Source organism: Lichenostomus cassidix, chromosome 4 (genome assembly GCF_008360975.1).
Source record: "Lichenostomus cassidix isolate B80296 chromosome 4, HeHo_3.0, whole genome shotgun sequence".
In the NCBI taxonomy this organism is placed as follows: domain Eukaryota; kingdom Metazoa; phylum Chordata; class Aves; order Passeriformes; family Meliphagidae; genus Lichenostomus; species Lichenostomus cassidix.
The window spans coordinates 12,152,288-12,176,995 of NC_139484.1; the positions used below are offsets into that span (position 1 = coordinate 12,152,288).

The 24,708-nt window shown below is 39.4% G+C and overlaps 1 protein-coding gene across 1 annotated transcript; it reads left to right on the plus strand.

Moving 5' to 3' along the window:
• The first annotated feature begins 330 nt into the window (after window positions 1–330).
• Window positions 331–24,304, plus strand: SLC39A8 (solute carrier family 39 member 8). Its single transcript, XM_085057927.1, has 8 exons — window positions 331–724; window positions 7,442–7,610; window positions 11,721–11,890; window positions 12,360–12,482; window positions 13,073–13,240; window positions 19,693–19,900; window positions 20,410–20,594; window positions 23,196–24,304. Exons 1-8 carry the CDS (start codon window positions 548–550, stop codon window positions 23,340–23,342), a joined length of 1,347 nt encoding a protein of 448 aa, XP_084914053.1. The 5' UTR covers window positions 331–547; the 3' UTR covers window positions 23,343–24,304.
• Window positions 24,305–24,708: the final 404 nt, after the last annotated feature.

A 24,708-nucleotide genomic window follows, 5' to 3' on the forward strand; every position in this document is an offset into this window, starting at 1 on the left:
CGATCCGTGTGGCATCAGTGGGTCAGGGCGGCTGGGCGTGGGGCAGGGTGCCGCACAGCAGCTCGGGGCAGGCTGGCTCTGCCGCTGGGAACGGCAGCGGGGACAGTGACCCTGATGGCTGTGTGACCCTTGGCCCCGGGAGCGGGGCTGGCGGCAACCGGGAGCTGTGCAGCCTCATCCCCGCTTTGCCCATCTGGGAATGCCCCGCGCCACCCTCTGTCGCGACACCAGGTGGCGGGGAGCCCCGCGGCTGCCCTCGGCCCCCGGGCGGCGGGGCTGAGCCCACACTCGGTAAGCGGCCCGACGGCGCGGCGGGACCGAGCAGCGGCAGCGCGGCCCGCCGGGGCTCCCCTCCCGGGGGAGCGGAGCGGCCTCACGGAGCGGCGGGGGCTCCGCGCTGCCCCCGCCCCGCGGCCCCACTACGCCCCCCGGGGAGGGGCCGGGCGGGCGGACAGGCCCCGCTCCCGCCCCGCCGAGCTCCGTGGGCAGGGGCGAGGGCGGCGCGGCGGGGCTGCGCCATCCGCCGCAGTCGCCGCGTCCCGTCGGGATGGACGGGCAGCTCCTGGGCGCGGCGAACTCGACGAGCTTCTCCGACGATGTGCTGCGCGTCTTCGGCGCCAACCACAGCCTGTCGGCGGCGCAGCTCTCCGCGCTGCTGCGGCGGCTGGGAGCCGCGCCGACCCTGGGCTCGGCGCTGCCGCTCGCACACCTGCACTACAACCAGGTACGGGGATCGCGGGGCTGCGGCCGGGCCGGACACGTCCAGGAGCGGGGGCGCCGGGCAGCTCTGTAGTGTCTTGCGTCTCGCCGCCCTCGTGTTCCCTCACGGTGAAGCCGGGAAGGAGGGAGGGGGCAAATGTCTGCTGAGGCTTCTTCGCGCGGAGGTCCCGCCGGTGAGAGCAGCTTGCGGCGCGGGAGAAGCTGCCGTCCCGCAGGGAGCTCGGGCTGCCCCCGCGTTAGCTCTCCCTTCTCGGTGCCCTCAAACTGTCGCTTTATCTGGTTAAATAGCACCTGTCCAACAGCAAGGAAGGTATGAGAACCAGCTAGTGTTTCCCACCGAGAGCTGAGTAAGCAACCCTTCAGGACTTGCTAAAATACAGTTGTCATCAGACAGTACAAACTCGATTGTACAAACAGGTCTGGTTGTGTAAAGAAACTTTTTCAGAAATTGTCACGTCTTTTATCTAAGATGAGTGCAAAGTGTACACCCATTGATTAATCTACCAAATGCTTTCTAAACTGATGTTTAATTTGATGACTGGGTATCATTGGAATATGACTTCTCTTTAAAATATTTTTACTCTGTTTAATGTCTCCATATGAAACTCAGATCTCCTTGCTGCTTGTAAAGTCTGTGTGATTTCACTTACCTGTACAGTTCCGGACTGAATTTGTTTTCTTGAAGGGAAATTTTGAGATTTATGGAGATTTCCATGTGCTCAGAAATCAGAGACACAAAGTTACTCACAAAAGTGAAAGCAGGAATGACTGCTTTCTCTGGTTTGATTCCACTTCCTAAGAAACAGAAGAGGGATGATGGCTCTAGAGACCTTGAGAATTGTTTTTTAGCATGGAGTAGTAGCTCTTCTGCTTGTTCTGTGAAGGAGACAATCCTTGAATAAGCTCTCTTTGTTTTAGAGGGGTTTGAGTGGGACTTAACTCCACTGAATTCAATGTAGTATTCAGTATAAACATAGCAATATTTGCAGGAGTCACTGCTTTCAAATCTCACAAATTGAACACTGTTTCAACTCAGTGTGTTACAAACATAAACATTCCCAGCCACACATGCTAAATACAAGTTTGCAGTATTGAGCTGTGAATATGGCTATGAAAAGCAGCTTTCTTTAGAGGGGCATAGAAATGAGTAGATTCTTCAGTCCTTCAGGTTTTCCATCTGCAAAAGCACGTAGCTCTCGTACACAAGCTTTGGCATGGGCTACAGAGGGGAAAAAAAAGTAATGCTCTTTCTTATGACTGCAAATGCATGTTCCTCATGAGTAGCTTGAAGTTTAACTGAAACAATTTTTTTTTACAGGTCTGTTCTAATTGTGTTCATGCTGAATAATATCTAGGGTATCATACTGAAATATGTATACTTTTTTACTGAGTTACTTGTATTCTTTCTTGAAATTGACCTTTTGGCTGCTCCATCAGCTTGAACCGTTAAAGCAAGTGCATTTTGACCCCCTACAGATGTCAGGTATGTCCATGACTTTGGGTAGGTGGTCCATGCAAATGCATACTCACACCAAGTAAATCCTGCATGATTGTTTTTAAACACCGTGAGTCTTTGTGCTTGCAAGTCGATAATTCAGAATGTCTCCTGGTTATGACAGAAGACATGAAGTGGCCAAGAAGTTTGAGTGTTGGAAGGCATCAGAGGCTTAAGTTCTACTGATTCTCAACAGAGGGAAGTCAATATCTCTGGAGAGTGATTCATATCTTCCTCAAGGAGGCTGAATCCATTCATACTGCACAAATATCTGACTGTAGGAGGGCACAAGGTTTATCTTAGACTTTCAGTTCTTAACTTCCATGTCCAGAGCTAGTAGGATGACTTCCAGTCCTTTCTTCAAATCAAGATAACATACCCTGCTCTTCAGAGCTCCCTCATCCCAAGCCTGAAGGAATTTTCAGTGGATAGCTGGTCTGTAAAGGACAGTGATAGAGTAGCTGGCAGGAAGGAACAGTCTCTGTAATTTTACCCCAGTATTAGTGTTTAGTTTTAATGTCTCATGTGCAACAATTTTGGTAAGCCTATTCATCTCATAAGAAGATCCACCAGAAGCTCATCCATCTTCTTAGAGATTGAAAGTCTGGGTGTATAAGCCAGGATGGATTGATTTCTGTTTTCCTTTGATACCATGTTGACTTGAAAAGAAAAGGGAGAATAAAAAGGGATTTGATTTGTTGATGATAGTGTTTGAGTGTATACTTGTGTAGGCATTTGTGGTAAATCATGTCCTGTGATGGCTGTAAAGATGCTAATTGTTTTATATAGAAGAAAAATCAAATTTTTTGAGCACCTTTTTGGAATTTTGGATTGAACTGTCACCAATTTCTTGTGCTTTTGGTCACTTTTTTCTTTCATCGTGCACTTTTATAATTCTTTTTATTGTGTGTTTATATTTTCTTTGCTCTTCAATTTTTCTGTAATCACCTTTTCTTAATATGTAAGCTAAGACTTCTTGTCAGAGAAATAAGTGGTAATTGAGCAAGCACAAATAGTAGCCAGTGCTGTTTTTTCACATTTTACTATGGAATTGCTAGACATTTTAGTCCTGCTAATAGGGGTAAAATTAGCAATTGCAGTCTAATAGATGATGGCTTGTTACTCGCTCTGTATTTTACATGACTAGCAAGATGCAAAAACCATGAAACCATACTTGATCTTCTATCATTGGATTCATTGTAGTATGGTAGCCAGGATTAATGACATGCTCAAAATTTTTGATTAAAAAATACATGAAAGGTAAATGGGCACTGGAAAGAAAGCTTAATATCACCACTTTTTTGTGCCTTGATGTAATCTGTAGGTGCTAAAATCATGCTCCTATTTCCTTCTTTGACTTTCCTAAATTATTTATGCCAGTCTAGATGTTATACTTGAATACTCTTTTTTTTAATGTAATGCATTTTTTTTAAACAAAAACATTTGGACAAAATTAATTTTTTTGTTAATATTCACAATGAGATATATTTAACATTCATCTCAGGATGAGTCAAAATCTAGTAACTTCAGTATTTAGTAGATATGCTAGGGGCAGGATAGTATCTGCTTTGATTTGAGGATTTTTTGGCTAGTTTTTCACTAGTTACAACTTGTCCTTTTTTTAAGAATGGAGACAGTGTCAGAGTGTGGCTTAGGGTCTGGATCCAACACCATGAACTGATGTTGCCTGGCCAGTGAGATGCTAGATAGGCTTAGTTGTTGTACCCTCTAAGTGTCTTATTTCTAGAATATTTTCAGCAAATTTCAGTATTTGTGGACAGTTTTCAGCTCCCAGCATGGCCAGCTGCCTTGACCATGTCACAGGGGTGTGTGAAATCCCTAAAGCACACAAGTGCATTTGAGCAGCTTCATCTGCTTTGACTCATTCTCGTGGAGTGCTGCTTATTGAAGGAATGATTGTCTGTATCATCCAGTTCTTACCTGTGCAAAGTGACAGAAAGGTGTTACCACATCAGCATTAGATGCTTTCATTTCTTACTTGTAAGTTGAGGAAGGCATAGTTGTGTGTCTCTATTTTGCCTTCTCCAGGCTCAAACTAAGTATAAAGTAAAAAGAAAAAAAAAAAGAAAAAAGAAGAAGAAGGAAAAAAAAAGCTTGTCAGATAGGCATTCACTGCATTTATTCTTTGCTGTTGCTACTGCTCATCCCTGGGCTGGGCTGGGCTGGTATGTAATCTGGCAACATCTAGAAACTGCAGTGCAGGATTCTGTTTAGTGCTTCACATGTGGAATGCTACAGATAAAACAGGTGGAGCAATGACAAGAACACAGCAGAAGATCAGAAGAGGGACTGATGCACTTAAAAGGTCGTTGTTACTGTAGCATTTTTTGTTAATTTTTCCAGTTAGTAGAATCCTACATTAGTCAAATAATTTTTTGGGAGAGCTTTATTACCACGGTAAAAGTAAACATCTGTTTGAATAACCTAGTTGGTGGTTTAATTTTTTCTAAGTCTCAGTATTTTGTAACTGAGTAAATTCTATGATTTAAGTCATCCCCAGTTTTGATGAAAGCATTTTTAAAATTATTTTTGAATAGTTCAGAGATGATCAGTTATAAGTTTTTTGCAATTGTTTACTAAACACTGGGTGACAGCCACATTACAGCCAGTCCCCTCACCTAATCACTGTGATAAGTCTTGCTGAACAGCAGGGGACAGACACGACAGCAGGTTTGGTGAGTCAGGACATCATTTTCAGTCTCTGGTCCATGAGGCTAAATTTTCTTTCTGATGAGATGATCCATCAGTCTTACGAAGTAAATACTTTATGTTTTACAGCACTGTGGCTGTGTTAATGCATTTATTTATTCTGAAAAGATAAATGCAGAGTTTTGCAGTGTGCAAACATGTGTTGCTCCAGTCCAAGGCTTCTAATAGATTCAGTTTTTCAATTAATCCTTTAATTGTGCTAGTGAACTCATGCAAGGTTGCTTTTTGCCTCTTGGATGTAAGTAGGAGTTTACTGAGAGTATGAGGTGACTTATAACAATGAATCATTTATAAGAATCATTATCCTCTGGGTTTGTCCCTGATCAAAATAATAATAGTAATTAAATACAATGCTGTTTCTCAATTTCACATGAAAGAGCTCTTCACCGATGGTATGTCTCATGTGTTTGTGTGCAGGCAAAGTTGCAAATGTCAAGTTTATTAATTTATGCTGTGTCTGATTTATTTTCTCTCCCTAATCTGCTTTCCTATTGACCTTTTTTTTTTGTGAATTAATGTTAATACTAATCTATTGGTATTTTAAAATGCTAATAAGCCATTCTGTATTTTAGGAATGAGATTGTTAAAGGTAATTTCTCTTAGAGATAGTTATGTTATAAATTCTCAGCCCTTACTGGCTTGTTTTCCTAGTGGTTTTTCACCACAGACATCCAGAAATGGTTTTGTGAGCTGGTAATAAGCACCATACAGGAGCTATTCCTGTAGACCACAACTATCCTCCTTATTTTTTTTTTTCCTGTGGGCATATTAGCCATGCCTTTTGAATTATTCCAAAATGAAGAGTTAACAGTAAAATGATTAGGCACATAACCAGTTTAGAAAGCTCCAGAGGTTTTTGTGTTGGCCTGTTAAAGACTGTATCTTCAGTGATGATTTCTTTATTCACTACTTTCATATAGATTAAATGGAGCAACATGTTTTAAAGCAAAAAAATCTGCTGTTATAAGCTATATTTATTTTATATGTGATACTTCTTTGACATTAGCATTGACATTGAAAGACGAAATTATATGCACTTTGCTTCTGTATATTTGAGTCTTCAGGGTCTCATGGGCTTAACAAAATTTGTACTTATGTTTAAGTTCAAGCATGTGCTTGAGTGCTCCACTAGACTGTGTTGTTAAAAAGCAAGGACAGAAACATTCTGTATATAATTTTGCTAAAGTTGCTTGAATTGCCCTGCATGTTCTCTTCCTCCAAGAAAATCAAAAAGGGTCACATTCAGGTGATGTAGGCATGCCTTTCATCCTTTGGACAGTAGCAAAAATATTTATTAACAGAAGCAGAAGCATCTCTAATGAAATAAATGACTTGCAATCACTCTGGCCTATCTATAGGAAGAAATTGCCTTATAAATAATAATGTTGAGTTTTTGGAAAAGTGCTGTGGAATCTGAAGGCTAGCAAAACTGAAAAGAGCAGGGAGTGACCATATGTGTTTATTTTACTAAGGCTCTGTGCTTGCAACCACACTGAGATTTGCTACAGGGAGAGTTATTCTTTAAGTGGTGTCTCAAATAGAAGAAAACATTTGATTTTTTTGGTCTTGAGACTCAAGACCTGGTATGTGTTTGTTGTGCAGCAATAACTGCACAAAACTTCTGTTTGCACCCAGAAAAAGAACAATTTCCCTTACTACTGTAGGAAATAAAGAATGTGAACGAACAGAAAGTGTTAGCTGAAAGATTTTAGCAGTTTGGAGCATTTAAAACCACTTAATTTTTCTGTAGATATATAGTTTATGATTTTTCGTGGTTTGTATTTTATCTTGTTGGTTGAAAATGACAGAAGAACCAGCCTTGCCTTGCCCCTGGCCTGGTACTGCCAAATATATTTATTGTTGACCCACTAGACCCTGTTATGTCCTGAGCTAAAGGCAAAGGGAAGATCCCAAGTAGGAGTTTATTTCCTGGTTTTGCAAGGCAATGTTTGCCCTTAACAGTAACTGCTATGAGAAGAATGAAATTGTTTAGCTTTAGACCATTTTTAAGGAGTTAATTTGGGGAGATAAAAAGTGTTGTTCTAAAGTAGAAATGGTTGCTTACATGAATAAGCTATCACTGAATTACCAATCATTTCCTTTCATACTCTGTCACTGAGATTCTAACTGTATCTAGTCTGCTCTTAAATGCAATTATTTTGTAATTACATGAGATTTTAAGTACTTTGAAGCTATTTTTTCCAAATATATTGTGAGCTTTATCTCTCTGAGTTCATACGGCAAAAGATCTGCAAATGTCTCTTTAAAAAGTGGTTTATTGATTTGTGATTTATTTTATTTGAAATACTTTGAATCACTTCAGCATTTTGCATATCAAACAATCACAGTATTTTCATGCACAACAAACACTGTGTAGCCTTCCCCAAAAATGCATTACAGTACTTCCATGTTGTAATTCTTGGATTTCTCTCTGTATGTGTTATTTTCTGGGCTTGCATTAATGTATTAAGTTGTCAAAATCTCTTTTTGTTTCAGTGCTTGACTAGTGAAGAAATCTTTTCTTTGCATGGGATACCAAACAACAGTCACATATCAAATTCCAGCTTCTCTACAATATGTCCTGCCGTTTTGCAACAGCTAATTTTTCACCCGTGTGATCAGCAGGAAAGCTTTGTGGACACATCTAAACCAGATTCCTTGCAAGGTTAGTTACTATTAGTTGCATTAATGCTGTGACTGGAATGGGTTTTTTTAAGAGGAATAGTAAGCATTTATCTATAAATGACAGGAACGTCTTGTTTAGGAGGATATGGTTCTGAAGTGGGAACATAACCTGCTGTTTTAGGTCAGCAGACTATCCAAATAAAATTGGTATCTCTTGACAACGATCTATTTAAAATGCTTTAAGAAAGGTGGAAGAACTGACTAGCAAGTTCTGGAATATTTTGCTTGCTTAAGGAAGAGTCTTTCTGTCTTGTTTTGTTTGGATAATGGCTTGTGTCTTGAAACACAATGACTCTCACTAACAGCTGGTTAATAGGAGAGAGGATGGGAGTACAGACGGGAAATTTGTGCAGATGATTTGTACTGGGAAATGAGACTTGGTGGAATCTCCATGTATCAAGGCAGGTCAAGGCAAAATTACTTGGGCTGCATTTGAGTGGAGTTATTTGCAGGAGGACCATCAAGTGAGCCAATGATTGGTTTACTGAGGAAAAATACTCATATTCTTTCCAAATTCTGACTCCTGCTTTCATGTCATCTTCTGTGATGACCCTTCCATGAGGAAGATCATTACATGGTTAAGTAGCCTTAAACTTCCTTCTTCCTATTTTTCACACTATTCTTCCAGTATTTATTGTGCACAGAACTGTACAGTGCAGTAAAAAGCATAGGACAGGGAAGATTTATCTGATTAAAGAAATCACTTGCTGTACTAATTATTATCAAATATAGATTGACCTATTTATTTGACTCAGTATTCCAAATAAATTTACTGTTCCAAGGGAGTCAGCTGAATTAATGTTAAATTTAGGATGTTGGATTAGTAGTGCCTAATGTCAGTGTTCATGAGAAGATACACAAAAGTGCTTTTCATAACTTTTGAAATATTAGTATTAATAACATTCTGATTAATATAGGGGATCAACTTTAGTAAGAATTATTTAGTAAGAGATCATTCCTAAAATGTAGCACTTTGCTGGGTCAGTCAAAGATTAAAATTCTAATTGAGTAATCACTGAAACCATGGCACCAATTTAGCATGACTGTATGACTGCTCTAGATTGCTTATATCATGTGGAGACACATATTGCCGGGAAGGCCATATCTGCCCTGGAGAGCAGGATCTGTTGTTCTCTCTGGTTTTGTCTTTTCTTTTTTTTTGGGAGGGGGGCTGTTTACGCAGGTTGTACATGGAATCCTTGACCTACAGTTAACCTCCTAAGCTATTTAGACCATCCCTCTTGTTTTTCTTTTATCTGGCCAGCTCAGAAGCAATGTCCAGTAGCCAGATAAGCAAGGCAGCCTTTTCCCTGCCCCTCCCTTGGTTGCAGCACAAGAAATCTGCAAGGCCCATGGTTAGGGCATTTTAAACCACTGTGACACACAGTGGTACCTGTTTTGAACACAGATCCCTAGAAAGGCCCAGTGCCCAATGCAGCTGTTGGTTTATACATCCCCACCCCATCACAAACTGAATCTGTATCATAGTAGCATTGAGACCAGATGATTTTGATTACTGCCCATGGAGCAAAATCTTCCATGCCTGTTTCCAGCTGAGCTTATGCGAATTTTCTCCCCAGGGACCCAAACTCTCTTAACAATACACTGTCTTCCAAAATACTAACAGACAAGATGTGTAGAGGAAACCAGTGCAGTGAGCTTTAGGAACAGCTACTTGGAATAAAAAATAAGAGATGCCAAAGCAGAGTAGAAGTTGGAAGGCAACATACATTACATCTTTTTTCCTGGGATTTGTAAAACTCCTATCTAACCTATCTGACCTTGGGGCACACTCAAGTCCTCCCCTTGCCTGCTTCTCTGAAAGATAATGGGGAGGTATAAAGAGATGCATTAAACAGCTGGAACTGCCCAGTGACATTCCTCCTTTCCAAGATGAGCATTTCCTGTGTTCTCTGCTTGACTTCTTCAGAAAGGTCTCCATAAACTTCCTATTTGTCCTAGGACAAGGTTAGGGAAGAACCTGAGCCTGCCTGTTCTTATAAGGAATAGTGATGAGCAGAAGTGTTCTAAGGAGGGCATCTTACTTGCTGCACTCCTGCAATTTTGTTTTCTGGATTTCTTGTGCCTTTGGGTATCTTGGGCTACATTTATTTGGGCTACAGTTTAGAGACAGAAAGAATAATAGTAGTTGGCAAAAGCTGACTGAGCCATCATTCTCAGAGGAAGAATTAGCACTGAGTCCTAATCCGAGTGCCCTGCTCAGGTGCATAAAGTCAGACTAACCATCTATCTGAGATGTATGGACTCATGAATAGCCTAGTGTGGATGGAGTCCTAATGAATAAAACCATTTTTAAGGCAGCAGTGCATACATGATATTGTGGAATACAGTCCTTAATGCAGGAACTTTGGCAACATTGCTTGTCTTGGAATTTTGTCAGCTCAGTTTAAAATGTACACTTTTGCACAGGATATGTGTAGATGTCCATGCACTAAACGAAAAGACTCTTGTGCTTCTGTAGTAATCCCAAACTGTAGCCAGTGTTTTCTGACTCACAATGACATTGGAAACCCATTTATTAGAAATTTGATTTAAAAAATAAATTTACAAGCCTAATTGTGATTTATTTTAATAAAAATGAATCTTTTATGTAGCTTACTGAATTTCCCCATATCTAGTTGTGTGTTTTTCCCTCTCTCTGTGTAGCTCTCTCAGAACTGGCAAATGAATGTTCTAATTATCATTGATACATCTGCAAATGCTTTGAATATTTTTAATGCTTTCTATTCTTGACATAATAAAAAATTAATTTTATAAAAACATTGTGACATGGTACAGTATAGAGCCACCCCAGTTGCAGGTGAATAATATAGCTTAATGTGTTTGCCAATTGTGTTCCAGGAAACAGTATCAGATTATAATCTGATCTGTTAGTTTCTGCTACGCAGAGAGGAATTTATGGTAACTTCCGTACATACATACAAGCTTATAATGGTGCAGCTTTCTGGATTTTAAAAAACTCATCTCGGCCTTTATTATTTATGTGGCTTTTATTATTATTAATTGTGGTTAATTTTTTAATAAAGACAAGCTCTCTGTCTGTGTGGATTACTTTGTGGTTCTGTGGCATCACTTGAGGTACCCTTGCAGACCTCTTTAGCACAACTTCTAAAGTTTTTCTTTGTACTCACAGGGATTTGAGATGCCACTGGGGAAAAAAGTTGTCCATAGAGGCACAGCTTTGTAAATGCTTATGAGAAACAACATCAACCACACAACACCTCTGCAACCTATAATTCAGACTCTAGAATAATTATAGTACGGATGTCTGCAAGTCCTGGTGTCTGAACACTAGAAATCTGAGACTGCTTATGGTGAAGGAAACAAAATTATGCTGAACCCTGGTACATTTACTGGTTCTTAGGAAAGGTTTTCTCCATTGTCTACTTAAACCACATGTCCTTTTTTTGAACCTAGGACCTCTTTTATACACTTTCATTTCTCTATTATAATTGTCTTAACTATCAGCTATCACCTCACCTGTTGATAAGCAGTGATGGGCAACATTTTCAGCCAGCAGAACTTCTTTGAGTAAGAGGAGCAGGGAGGAGTGTTAGGAACTGAGATACCACCACAGGGTGATTTGAAGGAGTCATCCTTTACCAGGAAAAATTTTTACATCTAGTACAGCCGAGACAACAGTCTTTTTGTCTTGGAGATCCCTTAAAGTAAATGGCAATTGGATCTGACTCTGGGACTAGTAAGAAGTTTTGTCTTTTCTCTATGCTATAGCTAGTTCAACTGTTGGCCTAAGCCTTAATTATTCTTCACTGACTGTAGAGAGACCTGATTTATATTAGCAGCAGGCAGGCTAGCCCATTTATTCTACAAGCACAGTTTCCATTTTTCATATGGTTGTCCTCGAAAGTGTTTTCAGATATTTCCTTTCTGCAGGTATAAGTCTTAACTACCTAAGCATTTTAAGAATTTCATATTTGTGAATTTTATTTTCAATCAAGGAACGACTCTTTTACGAGTTCCATGCCAATTTAGCAATTAGAGAAATCGCAAGCAGACTGTAGTGGGTGTTATACTAAAATATTTTGTATTTCTCTTTGTTTATCCACAGTTTGGGGATTTGGGTTCCTGGCTGTGAGTATCATTAACTTGGCATCACTTCTGGGACTGATTTTAACTCCTCTCTTAAAGAAGTCATATTTCCCCAAGGTTTTAACTTACTTTGTGGGCTTGGCCATTGGTACTCTCTTTTCTAATGCAATTTTCCAGCTCATTCCAGAGGTAAGCAAGGGGAATCATTATTTGGTTTGCATAATAGTTTCTAAAGTGTATTAATTTTGAAAGCATGCTGCAGTGGGGTTCTGTGTGTGGGTTGCAATCTTCAAAGACTTTTGTGTGGCCTTCAGTGCCATTAGTTATGATCCCTTTCTGGAATGTGTCAGAACCATCAAGATCTATGTCTTGTTGTTCATTTGGAAAGACCAAGGGCTATTCTGCCTCTAGACAGAAATACATTGGATAAAATTGTAGTGAACTTTAATAGGCTGCACTGTTAATGTTTTGTCCAAGTTTAAAAAACTATGAAAAGATCAGGATCTTCCACCATTTCAGCTCATGGGAACTGATGGTTGGTATAGAGACAGTTTTTGTAAAAAGGGGTATCTGTGTAGTGTGACATCTGTTTGTTTGTTTCTCTGGAAATGTACTAAGACTGCAGACTAATTTGCTTTGCTTTTTTCTTCGCTGTTAGGCATTTGGGTTTGACCCGAAAGTAAATAACTATGTGGAGAAAGCAGTTGCTGTGTTTGGTGGATTTTATATTCTCTTCTTTGTGGAAAGGATTCTTAAGGTGATACTAAAGCTCTATAACAAGGTAATGAAGCCTATCACTGACTGAATGAGCCTTGCCTTATAGTACCTGTCATATTTTGTGAGATACCTGCTACTTGAATAAAATGTGTGGAGTTTTTCTATTTTACCTTAGGAATTCAGCCTTACTGTGAGTTTCCCCCTCCCAAAGTGTTGCTGATACTGAAAATTATGGTGATAAACTGTCCCTTATTTGGAATAGCTAAAAAAAAAGGAAAAAATAGTTAGTTTTTCTTTATTTATGTAAACATTTGACAAAGGTTAATAAGCTCTATTTGACAAGCAACCATGAATAACTAGCAAATGTTGATCACTTTTGGTCAGGGAGGTTCTACATAAAGGTATGAAAATGAAGTGTCTCCCATGTTTTCTGATTAGCTAAAAGTAAGAGATAAGTTAGGAACTTAGATATGTTTGGAGTTCATTAACAAAATTAAATGGTCATTGCTGCTCATTTCAGCAATCACTTGGTGTTGAAAGCAAGGCAGCATGAATATGATCTCCCCTGGCACTTTCCTTTTTGTCTTTATTTTCTTGCGTTTGCTATTTTGCTTTTGTTTTAATTAACTAGCTTCTTATTTATTTGTCACCTAGACTGGCCATAATTACTTTGAAAATGGAGAAGAGAATCATTCTCAGGATAAGACTAACCCACCCAAAGCACCATCATCCAGCAATGGGGGCACGTGTTATGCAAATTCAGCCGTCATAGAGAGCAACGGAAATATTGGTTTTGACAGCATCAGTGTGGTCTCAGCACAGGTATGAAGATTGTGTCTATTTTTTATTTTATGCCTGAAAATTATATGGGCATATCTGAGGGGAGAGTTAATATGAATTTTTATTACTTTTGTCAGGATTTTGTAGACTTATAGCTTATAGTTTGGTTGAACCCTATGAAAAAAATACAGGGCTTTGGGGCAAGCTTAAAAAGCTGAATGATGCATTCAATTTGCATCCAAAAAAAGGGGCTATTTTATATCAGTGTTGGGATGGGTAGGACAGAGAGATGTATTTAATCAGACAACTTTGTTAATTATGATTTTGTTGTTGTTACTGTTTTGCTGAAAGAATGATAGTGTGTTTTACTGTTGCATGATCCATATTTTGTTCCTGAATACATAAAGCCATCATTTGTGAAAGCCTGATTCCTCTGAATCAATGATTGAAGAGAAAAACTAGTACAGGAACTTTCATGCAGTATTTTCTGAGCACTATTTGTGTATCCAAATACACTATATTTGGATACTGGGGGAATCATGGATGTCATGTTGAGACACAAGCCACTCCTCCTGGTTTAAGTATTATTATCTTTCAGATATGTTCTCTGTATTTCTTATCTTTGTTTTCATACTGCAAATACAATTTCCTTCTGTCTGAGAAAAAAAGTGGAACTAGGAAGAGAAAGTTTTGTGCTTCTCCATATGCAGAGAGGAGCAGTACTGTCCCTTATTAAAAAAAACAACAAACTATTAAAAAATCTCAGATGCCTTAAGGCTGGCTTTTTTCATAATAGAGATTTTTGGTTTGCCATCCATGTTTATTAGCCAGCAAGTTGGTCGTGGGGAGCAGAGAGGAGCAGGCCAGAGGCAGTCCCTAACAACCAGGAGAAAATCTGGGAGTTCTGCATTGACCCTGCAGGCTCACAGGGCATTTGATGCACGCAGTTTAAAGCATTAAAATTGTACTTATCCTAACTACAGAAATGCTATGAAGAGTGGTGGATACTGAACATCTTAAAAACTAGAAGAAACATACTTAATTATTAATGTTGCATGGACACCATGAGGGAATTAGTATGATGAGTATCTGTAAGTTGCATGTTGTAGATTTATAAAACAAATAAAAGAACCCTCCACTCTCTGCAGAGACAGTCAGCTCCAGAGGTATGGATGTTGTTTTTGTGTCCTCTGAACCAGAAGTTTTATCTGGACCTGTTCCAGTATTACCTTTTGGCTAGCCATCTGCTTATGCATAGTGTAACAAAATCATACCATATATTATAATACTAAAATGTAACTGTATGGGATTTATTTCTAGCAGCTAGTTTAAATGTGGTACTTGTGATCATGAAGTAGTGTCGGTCACCCCAAGATACTTTCTGGAATACTCTCACATCTCTTTTTTACATGCAGCCTTCACTTTAAGAACTTAAAATTTGACAAAGATTCCTCTCCTTACTGTTCTTATGAAAATTCACACCTTTCACTCTTTCTTTGTCTCCATTGCTGATAATCCAGGAAGAGAATACATTGTACTAAATCCTCTTGAAAGTAACAGGGTAAAATCCACTCTGGAGCCAAGGCTGGCTAAAGGGAAATTTCAGTGTCGGATAACCTGTGGCTGAATGTGAGCCCAGGCAGCCAAGAAGGCCAGTGCCATCCTGTTCTGTATGAGGAACAGCACAGCCAGCAGGACCAGGGAAGTCATCATTCCCCTGTGACACTGCTGAGGCTGCACCTCGAATCCTGTGTTCAGTTTTGGGTCCTGACAAGAAAGACTTGGAGGTGCAGGAACATGTCCAAAGCAGGGTAACAAAGCTGGTGAAGGAATTGGAGCACAAGTCCTGTGGGGAGCAGCTGAGGGAGCTGTGATTATTTAGCCTGGAGTAAAAGAGGCTTGGCAGGACCTTATCACTCCCTACAACTGCCTGAAAGGAGGTTGTATCCACATGGGGATCAGTCTCTTCTCTCCAATAACAAGTGACAGGACTAGAGGAAACAGCCCCAAGTTGTGCCAGGGGAGGTTTAGATTGGATACTAAGAAAAAGTTCTTCACAGAAAGCGTTATCAAGCATGGGAACAGATTGCCCAGGGTAGTGGTGGAACCACCATCTCTGGAGGTGTTTAAAGGGTGCATTGAGGTGTTACGTGGATGGAATAGTGGTGGACTTGGTAGTGTTAGGTCAGTGGTTGGATTCCATGAATTTAGACGTCCAGCCTAATGATTCTATGATACTGTAGGTAGCAACAAAAAGCCATCATTCCTATTGTCCTCCTCCAGTGAGGTTCAACAGGGCTGCGTCAGGGGAGGGCAAATGTGGCCGAGGTGGTTTGGGGGCAGTTTTGGGGCAATGACATGAAGGTAGGTATGCATTCAACTTTACAAAAATGTAATATTTAAGACAAAACCATTTGGCATAAGCCAACGTGTACCTAAGAGAATTTTAATGTGTCCTCATAATCTACAGCTTGTTAAAGAGGGCTAACACAGCATAGTCAGAAATCAAAATGAAGGCTTTGAGGAGGGACTTTGAAGCCTGATTGTGACAAGGTGTGGTAACTGTTTTCAGCTGTGGGGATCCAGCTATATTCTCTCCTCTAGTGCCAGGACAGATTGACTGCCAGAGTAAATGTTTAATTAGCCACCTACTTTCTGTTTTCACTTGCAGCAGTAATTGCAACCTTGGATACCTTTGTGCTCTGCCCAAAGTTTGTATCTACTATGCTTTGAAATGTGGCTTGACAACAGAAACTTTGAAGGAAAGTTGTTTCAGAGACAAATTGCTGAAACATCTTGTGTTCTGGAGTGCACACTCTTAGAGTTATATAACAAAACTTTACAGTGGCCTTTATTTATTCCCTGGAGGCAGTGTCAGGATTCCTTCTTTGTCCTGTGGGCACTTCCAAAGGACATGTCTGGTTCATGTCTGAGGGAATCAGAGATGCACTGTAAACAGCAATAGTAATCTGAGAGATCATAGGATAAAATAAGAGAGTCTCTGTACAATTTCTTAAGTTTGGGGAAAAAAGAGAGGCCGTGACTTTTAAAAAAGCCCCTGTGATTAGAAGAGCAAAAATACCAAGGATGCTTTTGGTTTACCATGAATTGTGGAGATACAAATGGTATAGAACTGCACTAATAATTAATGAAAACTAAACCTGGCAGTTCAATTGGATATTACAGAGCTTCTTAGCTGGCATCTCTGTATTGATGTCTGCCAAGCTACCATGGCAAAGTAGAAACAGTCCAGCAGATACAGACATTTTCGATTTTTTGCTTTGAAACCCTATGTGTAGGGTATTTTTGTCAGTAGTTTGCCTTATCTTAAACATGAAGGATATGCATTACTTGTTCATCTACTTCTGCTAGATACATGATCTAGTAAAGTGCAGAATGTAACTCCAGAAAAGCAATTTCATTGTACTTTATATAATTTAGAGAAGTCATCAAGACATTTATCTAAAATGGATTACATGCAGGAATCATGATACTTCACACAGTAAATGTAAATGGCATATAGCCATATGTATATCTCAGAAGCCTCTCAGAAACTGATTCCTAGTTTATTAACTACAGTTGTTTCTGCATTTTTAAAGTTTGGATCAAGACAGTAATTTTTAGAAGTAAATCAATACTGGTACCCTAAATCAATTGTAATTATTTAAAATGTTCTTTCTGGTGGAAAAAAAGGGGTAAATTATTTAAAATGAAAATTTGTGCTTTGTATCAAATTCCCTTTCCTCAGTGAAGTTAGAAACGTGCAAGAAAGATGATGTGCTTTAGGCAGAAATCAGGATGATCTACAAAACAATGCCTCCTCCAGTTTGTAGTCAGCTTGGAGGATTGTCACCAGAGAACAGGAAAAAACAGGGAACAGATCTTTCTGTTTAGCTCAGGGAGCTGGATGACTTAGTGGAAGAGCTTTACTAATTGTATTTGGATTTTCTCATGTATTTTATGTGGTTTGCTTTGTAATACTTCTCTCTTAAAGTGGTGTTCAGCTTATCTTCATGGATTAAGACAGAGGTCTATTACTCATAAGTGATCCTATCTCAAACAGAAATAGTACATAAGTGATCCTATCTCAAACAGAAATAGGTAAGAAATTAATAATCTCAAAAATATGATTGGCATTGCTTGTGTTAGAGGAAGTGTTGAGAGGAAAGCCTTCAAAATCTAAAGGCAACAACGTAGTACAAGTCTAAAACCTCTGTGTTTGAGTCAGCAGGGAAACTCCAGACTTCTTGGTAACATTGCTCATTTTTACATCATAAAAGTATAATTTCAGAACTTCCTGTAGACTGAATAGGAGCTGCTTTGTGGCAATTTTGGCACTACTCAACCAAGGCTTTATTATCTACGGATTCCAGGCAGTGCAATAGGCACCTGACTCACAAATTCCTGACCTGAACTTTTGTCCTGTCCCAAAGCAGTTCCTGCATACAAGAATGTAGTCAGATAAGAGTCCTGTGAGCAAATAATGAGATAGACGTCTGTCATTAGTGATTTTGTAAGAATTTTTAAATCATTCTATTTCCTTGAGGTTCAAAATTAAGTTGCCTGGTAGCATTTGCATATGGCAAAACTAAAACAATTTGCAATGTTGTTTTTAATAACTAAAGAAAATTTCTTGGAATACTCTTTGGCCTTCTCATAAGGAGAAGGAGGTGTTCCTCTACACCCTTCTACTTCAAGAGGTGGACATGTATGTGTGTGAGGAGAGAAGGGCAAAGAAGAACCTTCTGAAATCCAACAAAGACAAATGCAGGGTCCTTCACCTGGGAAGGAATAACCCCAGGCACCAGAACAGGCTGGGGGCTGATCTGTTGGAAGGCAGCTCTGCAGAGAAAGACTTGGGAACCTGGGTGGACAACAAGCCATCCACGAGCCAGCAGTGTGTCCTGGTGGCCAAGAAGGCCAATGGTGTCCTGGGGTGCATTAGGAAGAGCATTGCCAGCTGGTCAAGGATGTGGTCCTGTCCCTCTACTCAGCCCTGGTGAGGCACTTCTGGAGTGCTGTGTCCAGTTCTAGGCTCCTCAGCACAAGAGAGGCATGGAGCTGCTGGAGCAGGTCCAGTGAAGGACACAAGGGTGGTGAGGGGACTGGGGTGTCTGTCAAGGAAAGGCTGAGGGAGCTGGGCTGTTCAGCCTGGAGAAGAGACAGCTGAGAAAGGAACTTATTGATGTCTATGAAGGGAGGGTGCCAAGAGGACAGAACCAGGCTCTGGTTGGTGGTGCCAACCACTAGAACACAAGGCAAAGAGCAGAAACCAATGCACAGAAAGTTCCACCTGAACATGAGGAAGAACTTCACTGTGCAGTGACCGAGCACTGGGGCAGATTGCCCAGAGGTTCTGGAGTCTCCCTCACTGGAAGTATCCAAGAACTATCTGGATGCAATCCTGTGCCATGTGCTCTAGGATGACCCTGCTTGAGCCCACTGTGGTCCCTTCCAACCTTATCCACTCTGTGATTCTGTGATGTGTATGTCCTTAGGCACACAGATGTAGATATTACTGCTTATGTGTTCCAGTAAGTTAGCACTAATTAATGCTTTATAAGCAATTTTTTTTAATGGGGGAAATACTATAGTGCTTGAAAATATTCTGTAAATACAGTATGTGTGTACAGAAATTTATCAAGTGGATTACCAGCAACTTTTAGGGGAGGTTAGTTTGTGCTCCCAGTTAAAATGGCAGTTCCTTTTATCTGCTTCAGGTTTTTAATTATTTGATGGCACTGCATGTATAAATTATTTCCACTTCTGGGAAGAATTAGTGAGATCCCTGGAGTGCATGTGCATTGCAGCTTTATATTAGCCTGTTGATTTCATGCTCTGAGCCTTTAATTGTGCAGTCAAAATTAGCCACCAGTGTTTTTATTAAACTATTTTCACTTTGTAGAAACTAGTTTGAATAGCTGAACTTGACTATCATTGCCCAAAATTAGAAATGAGCTTTATGGAACATCTGAATGTGTCTATACTGTAGACACATTCTACATTATAAACCCATTATATATATATAACGTACTGTACTGTAGCAGCTGAGTGTGTCTCTGAGACCATGACATGGTGGCAGTTTTGTAAATACAGGTGCTGCCAGCACTGAGATCAGATCCTCCTGACTGTCCATGCTTATACAGAGGTGGCAGAGGAGGCTTGGGACTGTCTTGATCTGACGGAGACTCCAGAGAGGAATTCAGACCACTGTGGCCTGAACTGCCTCCTGTCTCAGCTGAAGGGCATCCAGGTGACCCTGCAGTCAGAAGGGTGGCTGGGCCCTGCACGTTACCGCGTTGAAACAGAAAACATTTGGTGCTGCTGCTGTGTCATGTGCTTCTTGGACCAAGCAATTTGGTCTCCGTATGCAGTGGTGCTTTAGTTTAAACTTGGCATTCATTTAAAGACAAGCATGATTCATTTGCTTCTTTATTCAGTGTTTTGTGTAATTGTTCTATTGTTTTTTGGTTTGTTTTTTTTTTTTTTTTTAGGAAGAAGCTACCCAAAGCAGCTTATGCAAGTGTCTTAAGGGGCGTCCACTGTCCAAGATTGGGACCATTGCTTGGATGGTGACACTGAGTGATGCTGTACACAATTTCATAGATGGCTTGGCTATTGGTGCTTCTTTCACTTTGTCTCTGCTTCAGGGGCTTAGTACCTCCATAGCCATCTTGTGTGAAGAGTTCCCTCATGAGCTGGGTAAGGAACTTCATTGCACATGTTGTTTGCTGTGGAAATCACTGTTGTAGGTGGTTGTGCTGGCATAAAGTTGGCAGAGGTTGAAAGAAGGTTTAGACAAACTAATGGAAACAATATTCATCAAAAAGTTCCCAAGCACCAAAATACACATCTGGCACAGGAAGTTCCAAGTGCAGGTGGGTGGAAGCTGGGACTATATATTGGAGAGGTATTAATTATCCTGTTTATATGTGCTGCGTACAGTGTTGTATTAATTAATTTTTAAACTAAAAATCATCATATGTAGCTGTGTGTTCCTGTGCTCTTGGCTGAATCTTGCATTTGTTTAGAGTATTTCAGTTTCCTTGGTATTGAAAGGAAATCCTCATCAAATACTTGCATGACTAAAAACAATACATGGGATTTGTATAATGTGCATACAAATTGCATCTTCTGACTGCCTTTGAAATCAGAAAAGAACCACAATATTGTTTTCTGCATATGGTTTTCTCTTTTTTTTATTCTTTTAGGGGATTTTGTCATCTTGCTTAATGCAGGAATGAGTACTCGGCAGGCTCTGTTTTTCAATTTCCTATCTGCATGTTCTTGTTATATTGGGCTGGCCTTTGGAATATTAGTAGGCAACAACTTTGCTCCTAACATCATCTTTGCTATAGCTGGTGGAATGTTCCTGTACATCTCTCTGGCAGATATGGTAAGATATAATTTCATTTTTACTTATTTATTTCTCTGCAAAAAAACAAATACTGCACTAAGTCTCTCCAGTAGAATTTAGTATTTTCTCCCTCTCATGCCAGTGACTAATAATAATAATAATAATAAACCAATTACACCATTAATGGAGGTGCACAAATAAGAATGGTTATTTATGAATATTAAAGTCTTTCACTTCATCATATTATTATTATTGAAAAAGAGTTTTACACAGATACAAGCTTTTCATGAATTTGGCCTGGTTTGATCAAAGAATAAAAAGTGTATAAACACTTAGTTTCAGCATTTTAAAGTGTCAGAGTATTTCACCTTATTATTTTTAAAAGGTTCATTTGTCTCTTTAATGTATATTGTGAAAGAAGAACAAAAAAAGAAAGGTAAACAGAACGAAGTTAAGTATTAAGTTTTGAGCTGAATGAAAGGTGTTGTGTAACCACAGTGATAATGAAAAACATGATTTAAATTCTATTCTAACTTAAATTAAACAGTGCCAGCCTCAGTTTCATGGTTCAGACTGAAAAATTTGTTGAGCTCTATTCCAAATAGTCTGTCTATAATTTATTTTTCAAAGTGTTCTACAAGACAACAGGAAAAGAAATCATGCTAAAATCCAGCTTGTATTTAGACACTGGGAAACAAAGTCTGGATTCACATGCAGTTATCAATATTCCATAATTTCCTCTTATGATGATAAGAGATTTTTCAAGAGTTTTAAGTTTTATTATGTTTAATTCAGTGTTGTAAGAACAGATACAATAGGTGCAAAGATGTTTACATCTGCCACATGAGAATCCATTTGAGTGCAGAACTGGAAGAATGAGGCCTGAATCTGCAAAGATTTGGGATCCTGGTTTGGTTCTATTTAAGAGCTGTCATATAGTGACTATTTAATAAAATACTGTGATAGTTTATGTAATAGTATTTGATTTAATAAGTTGTTAGAACTATAAACACTGTATGTAGCTTATTTCATAAGTTTGCAGTACCTTAATTACTAATGCTTTTCGTTTAGCTTCACTCATATAATGAATAGTAATGTACTGAACTATGATGTGTGAAATTCATGGCATAAATATATAGTGACTCAAATTTATTGTTAAATCCATCAAAGTAGGTAACATTCTTTTCTTTGTATCTGTTGTTCTGTTCTCTCTGTTCCTCTCCATCTGTCTCTCTCCCTGTCCCCTCCTCTCTTTCTTTTTATAGGTTTTTGGATTGTATCAGTTACCTACCTGAACTTTTCTTCCCCCTGAAAAGTCTGAAATAGGGTATTCAAGTGCTCTGTACAGAGATCTGGCTTTCCACTTTCTTACGATTTTCACACACTTCTGGTTTGCTTGTCCAGAAGCAGGTAGGATTAACTGGAATGCCATGCCTTCTTCCTTTTCTTTTTGCTGTTCTTTTTCCTTCCAGTATTGGCATAGCCCAACCTCTGCCAATAGGATCATGGTGTGGGGAGGCTGTGGGCAGGTGGGAATGTACACTGAGGTGTGTGCACAAATGAGCCTTGCTGTGTGGCATGAAGTTAATCTGGTTTGCTGTCACTGCCTCTTGTGCAAGAGTATGATGGAACTCTGGAACGATTTCTGGGAAGGTTTGGGCACTTCCTGCTAACCTTAGCCTGTTCTTCAAGGATTGCATTACCTTCAGTGGCTGTTTTCGTGTTGTGAGATCAAAGAAAGATACGGTTTCTGAGTCACCCAGCCTGAAGGCTTCCTAATTAAGACTGAAATAAACTGTCTTCATTGTATTCTGGTTATAGTACTCTTGGCTGAAGAGGAGAAAACTTAAAGGCTTATTTCTCAAAAGCCACTCTAGTTGACTTCATCTGCAGCAAGCACATACTCTGAATCATCCCATGCAGGGAACTTCATGCCTATGCTCTTCTGCCATCACCTCCACTGGCTCCCAGAGGAAGTCTCTTTGTTTCTGCAGTTAGCAGTGGATCAGTCATCCTTTGCTCTTGTGTTAACCATTAAGATGTGTGTTATGGAATGAAGGATCCCTTCATTGCACTGTAATGTAATAGTGCATGTGTTACCACCAGTTTCACACCAGTCTTCTCTTTCTCCCTTGCGTGACCTCACGAGCCCACCAGAGCTTCTTACATGCAAAAGGTGTCTGATTTCTGAGGGGCTGTTCATGCTTTCATCTTCACTGTATTGTTTGCCTGTCGATAAAGCAGAAGAATCCCAATTTTCAGTTTCCCAAACAAGGATTTCTCTGTTTGTGCTAGTGAAGGAAAACCACAACTTTTAGCAATACAAGGGCAGCTGCTCCTAGCAACACATGGACCAACAACTGGAACCTAGGTGACTGCTGGAATCAAAAAGGGAAAATTTGCATGAGACACAACCAGATGAAGTGACAATAGAGAGGAACAAAACACCATTTCATCTTACCATCCTTGGTGGAGTGTTTTTTCGGGGTAATTAGGGTGACTTTTTCCTGTGACTGCCTTTACCCCCTGTTAGTTCTAATATTCAGTCCAAAGCAGCAATGTGGTTCAGTTCTTAATGCCTTAAATTAAGCATGCTACCACGAGATGGCAATACTTACCTAAAAATATCCCTTTTTTCAGTTCCCAGAGATGAATGATATGCTGCGGGAGAAAGTGACAGGAAGAAAGACAGATCTCACATTCTTCCTTATTCAGAATGCTGGTTTGCTAACAGGGTTTACTGCAATCCTGATGATTACCTTGTATGCAGGAAATATCGAGCTGTGATCATATGGGTGAAAACAGAACCAGTGCTGAAGACATCAAGTGAATTGCAAATGGAAGACACTTGAAATCCACAAAGGGACATTCATTTGATCTACTCGGTTTTGAAATGGTGGCAAGGCCAGTCCTGTCCCTCTTGCCCCAAGTACAGGAAATTCTTCTCTAGGACTTGTTGATTCAAATAGTAGGAACTGTCAGCTTCTGTACAATGCCAAAAAAATTATGCTAATATTTGTATTTCTACTTAAAATTATCAGACATATCTGAACTGTCATAGAGAAAGGGTGTAACTTGGCCAGTAGAATTACACAGTTCATGCAACTACATGCAACTCAAGACCAACTGAAAGCTGAGGTCTACAAGGAAGATGTGCATTTTAAAGGAAATAATAGAGTTTCATATCCTTTTTTAACTGTGATGAAGGCATGCAGTTTCAAAACTGGTGAATTTTCATGACTTTTGTTGCAGGATTTGTCTGTGTAGCATCCCCATTCCCCACCAAAAAAGAAAAAATAAAACAACCATTTCAGAGTAGGTACTAATGAAGCTAAGATTTTAAATTACTAATTAACACTGGGAGGAAAGACACCAGTTCCTGCTTTTGATCTTTTCTCTTTCTAAGTACACTAGGGAATTGTAGATTTATTTTGAGAACCACTTTTTTTAATTAGGGAGAACCTGTGTTAAATTTATGACTGTTTATCAACTCCATAACATTTTAGAAATATTGAGTACTTAAAAAATGTTCAAGCATTGTGTATTCTATGAAAATAATAAAGTTTTATACTTAAGTTTCACAAATATCCCCTTAAAAATCAGTATTTCAGTTTCACAAAGAGGAATTTAGAAAAAAAACCCAAACCTCCTAAAATCAACATTCCAGTATGCTTTCTTCATAATTTGAATGATTTCTTTGTGTGCAGTTGGGTGGAAGTGATAATAAAATATACAAATTCTTATCACAATCTGTTGCGTGTGAACTTTCTAAAATCATGCTTCTATGTATGAGTTGTTCTCAAATAAACAATTCATCTACCCATTGCTTCTCTGTTGTAAGATGAGCGCAAGGAAATTTGTAAAAAAAATATATTCCATTTCAATCAACCCTTTACTTTGAAGGAAGTGTTGTTATTCTCTAGTAAGTTACTTTTTTCATTGATTTTCAACAAGTTTTACAGCTTCAAAGGAGATACTATTTTTGATGTACTTCCTTGCTGTAGAAAGGTACAAATAGTTAATTTTTAATTCTGTTAAAATATTTTTTCTACCAGGTAAAGTATTTATTTTAATATTTTATTTGAATCTCATCTGTAATTACCTTAGAAAAAAATGACTTCTCTAAGTGTTTAATAAAAGCTTTAAGGCAAAC

Bases quoted from the DNA above. Each gene is read 5' to 3' on its own strand.
- SLC39A8 (XM_085057927.1), top strand. From the start codon at position 548: ATGGACGGGCAGCTCCTGGGCGCGGCGAACTCGACGAGCTTCTCCGAC. The intron at 13,241-19,692 runs GTATGAAGATTG...TTTTTTTTTTAG, and splicing joins TCAGTGTGGTCTCAGCACAG to GAAGAAGCTACCCAAAGCAG. The intron at 20,595-23,195 runs GTAAGATATAAT...CCCTTTTTTCAG, and splicing joins ACATCTCTCTGGCAGATATG to TTCCCAGAGATGAATGATAT.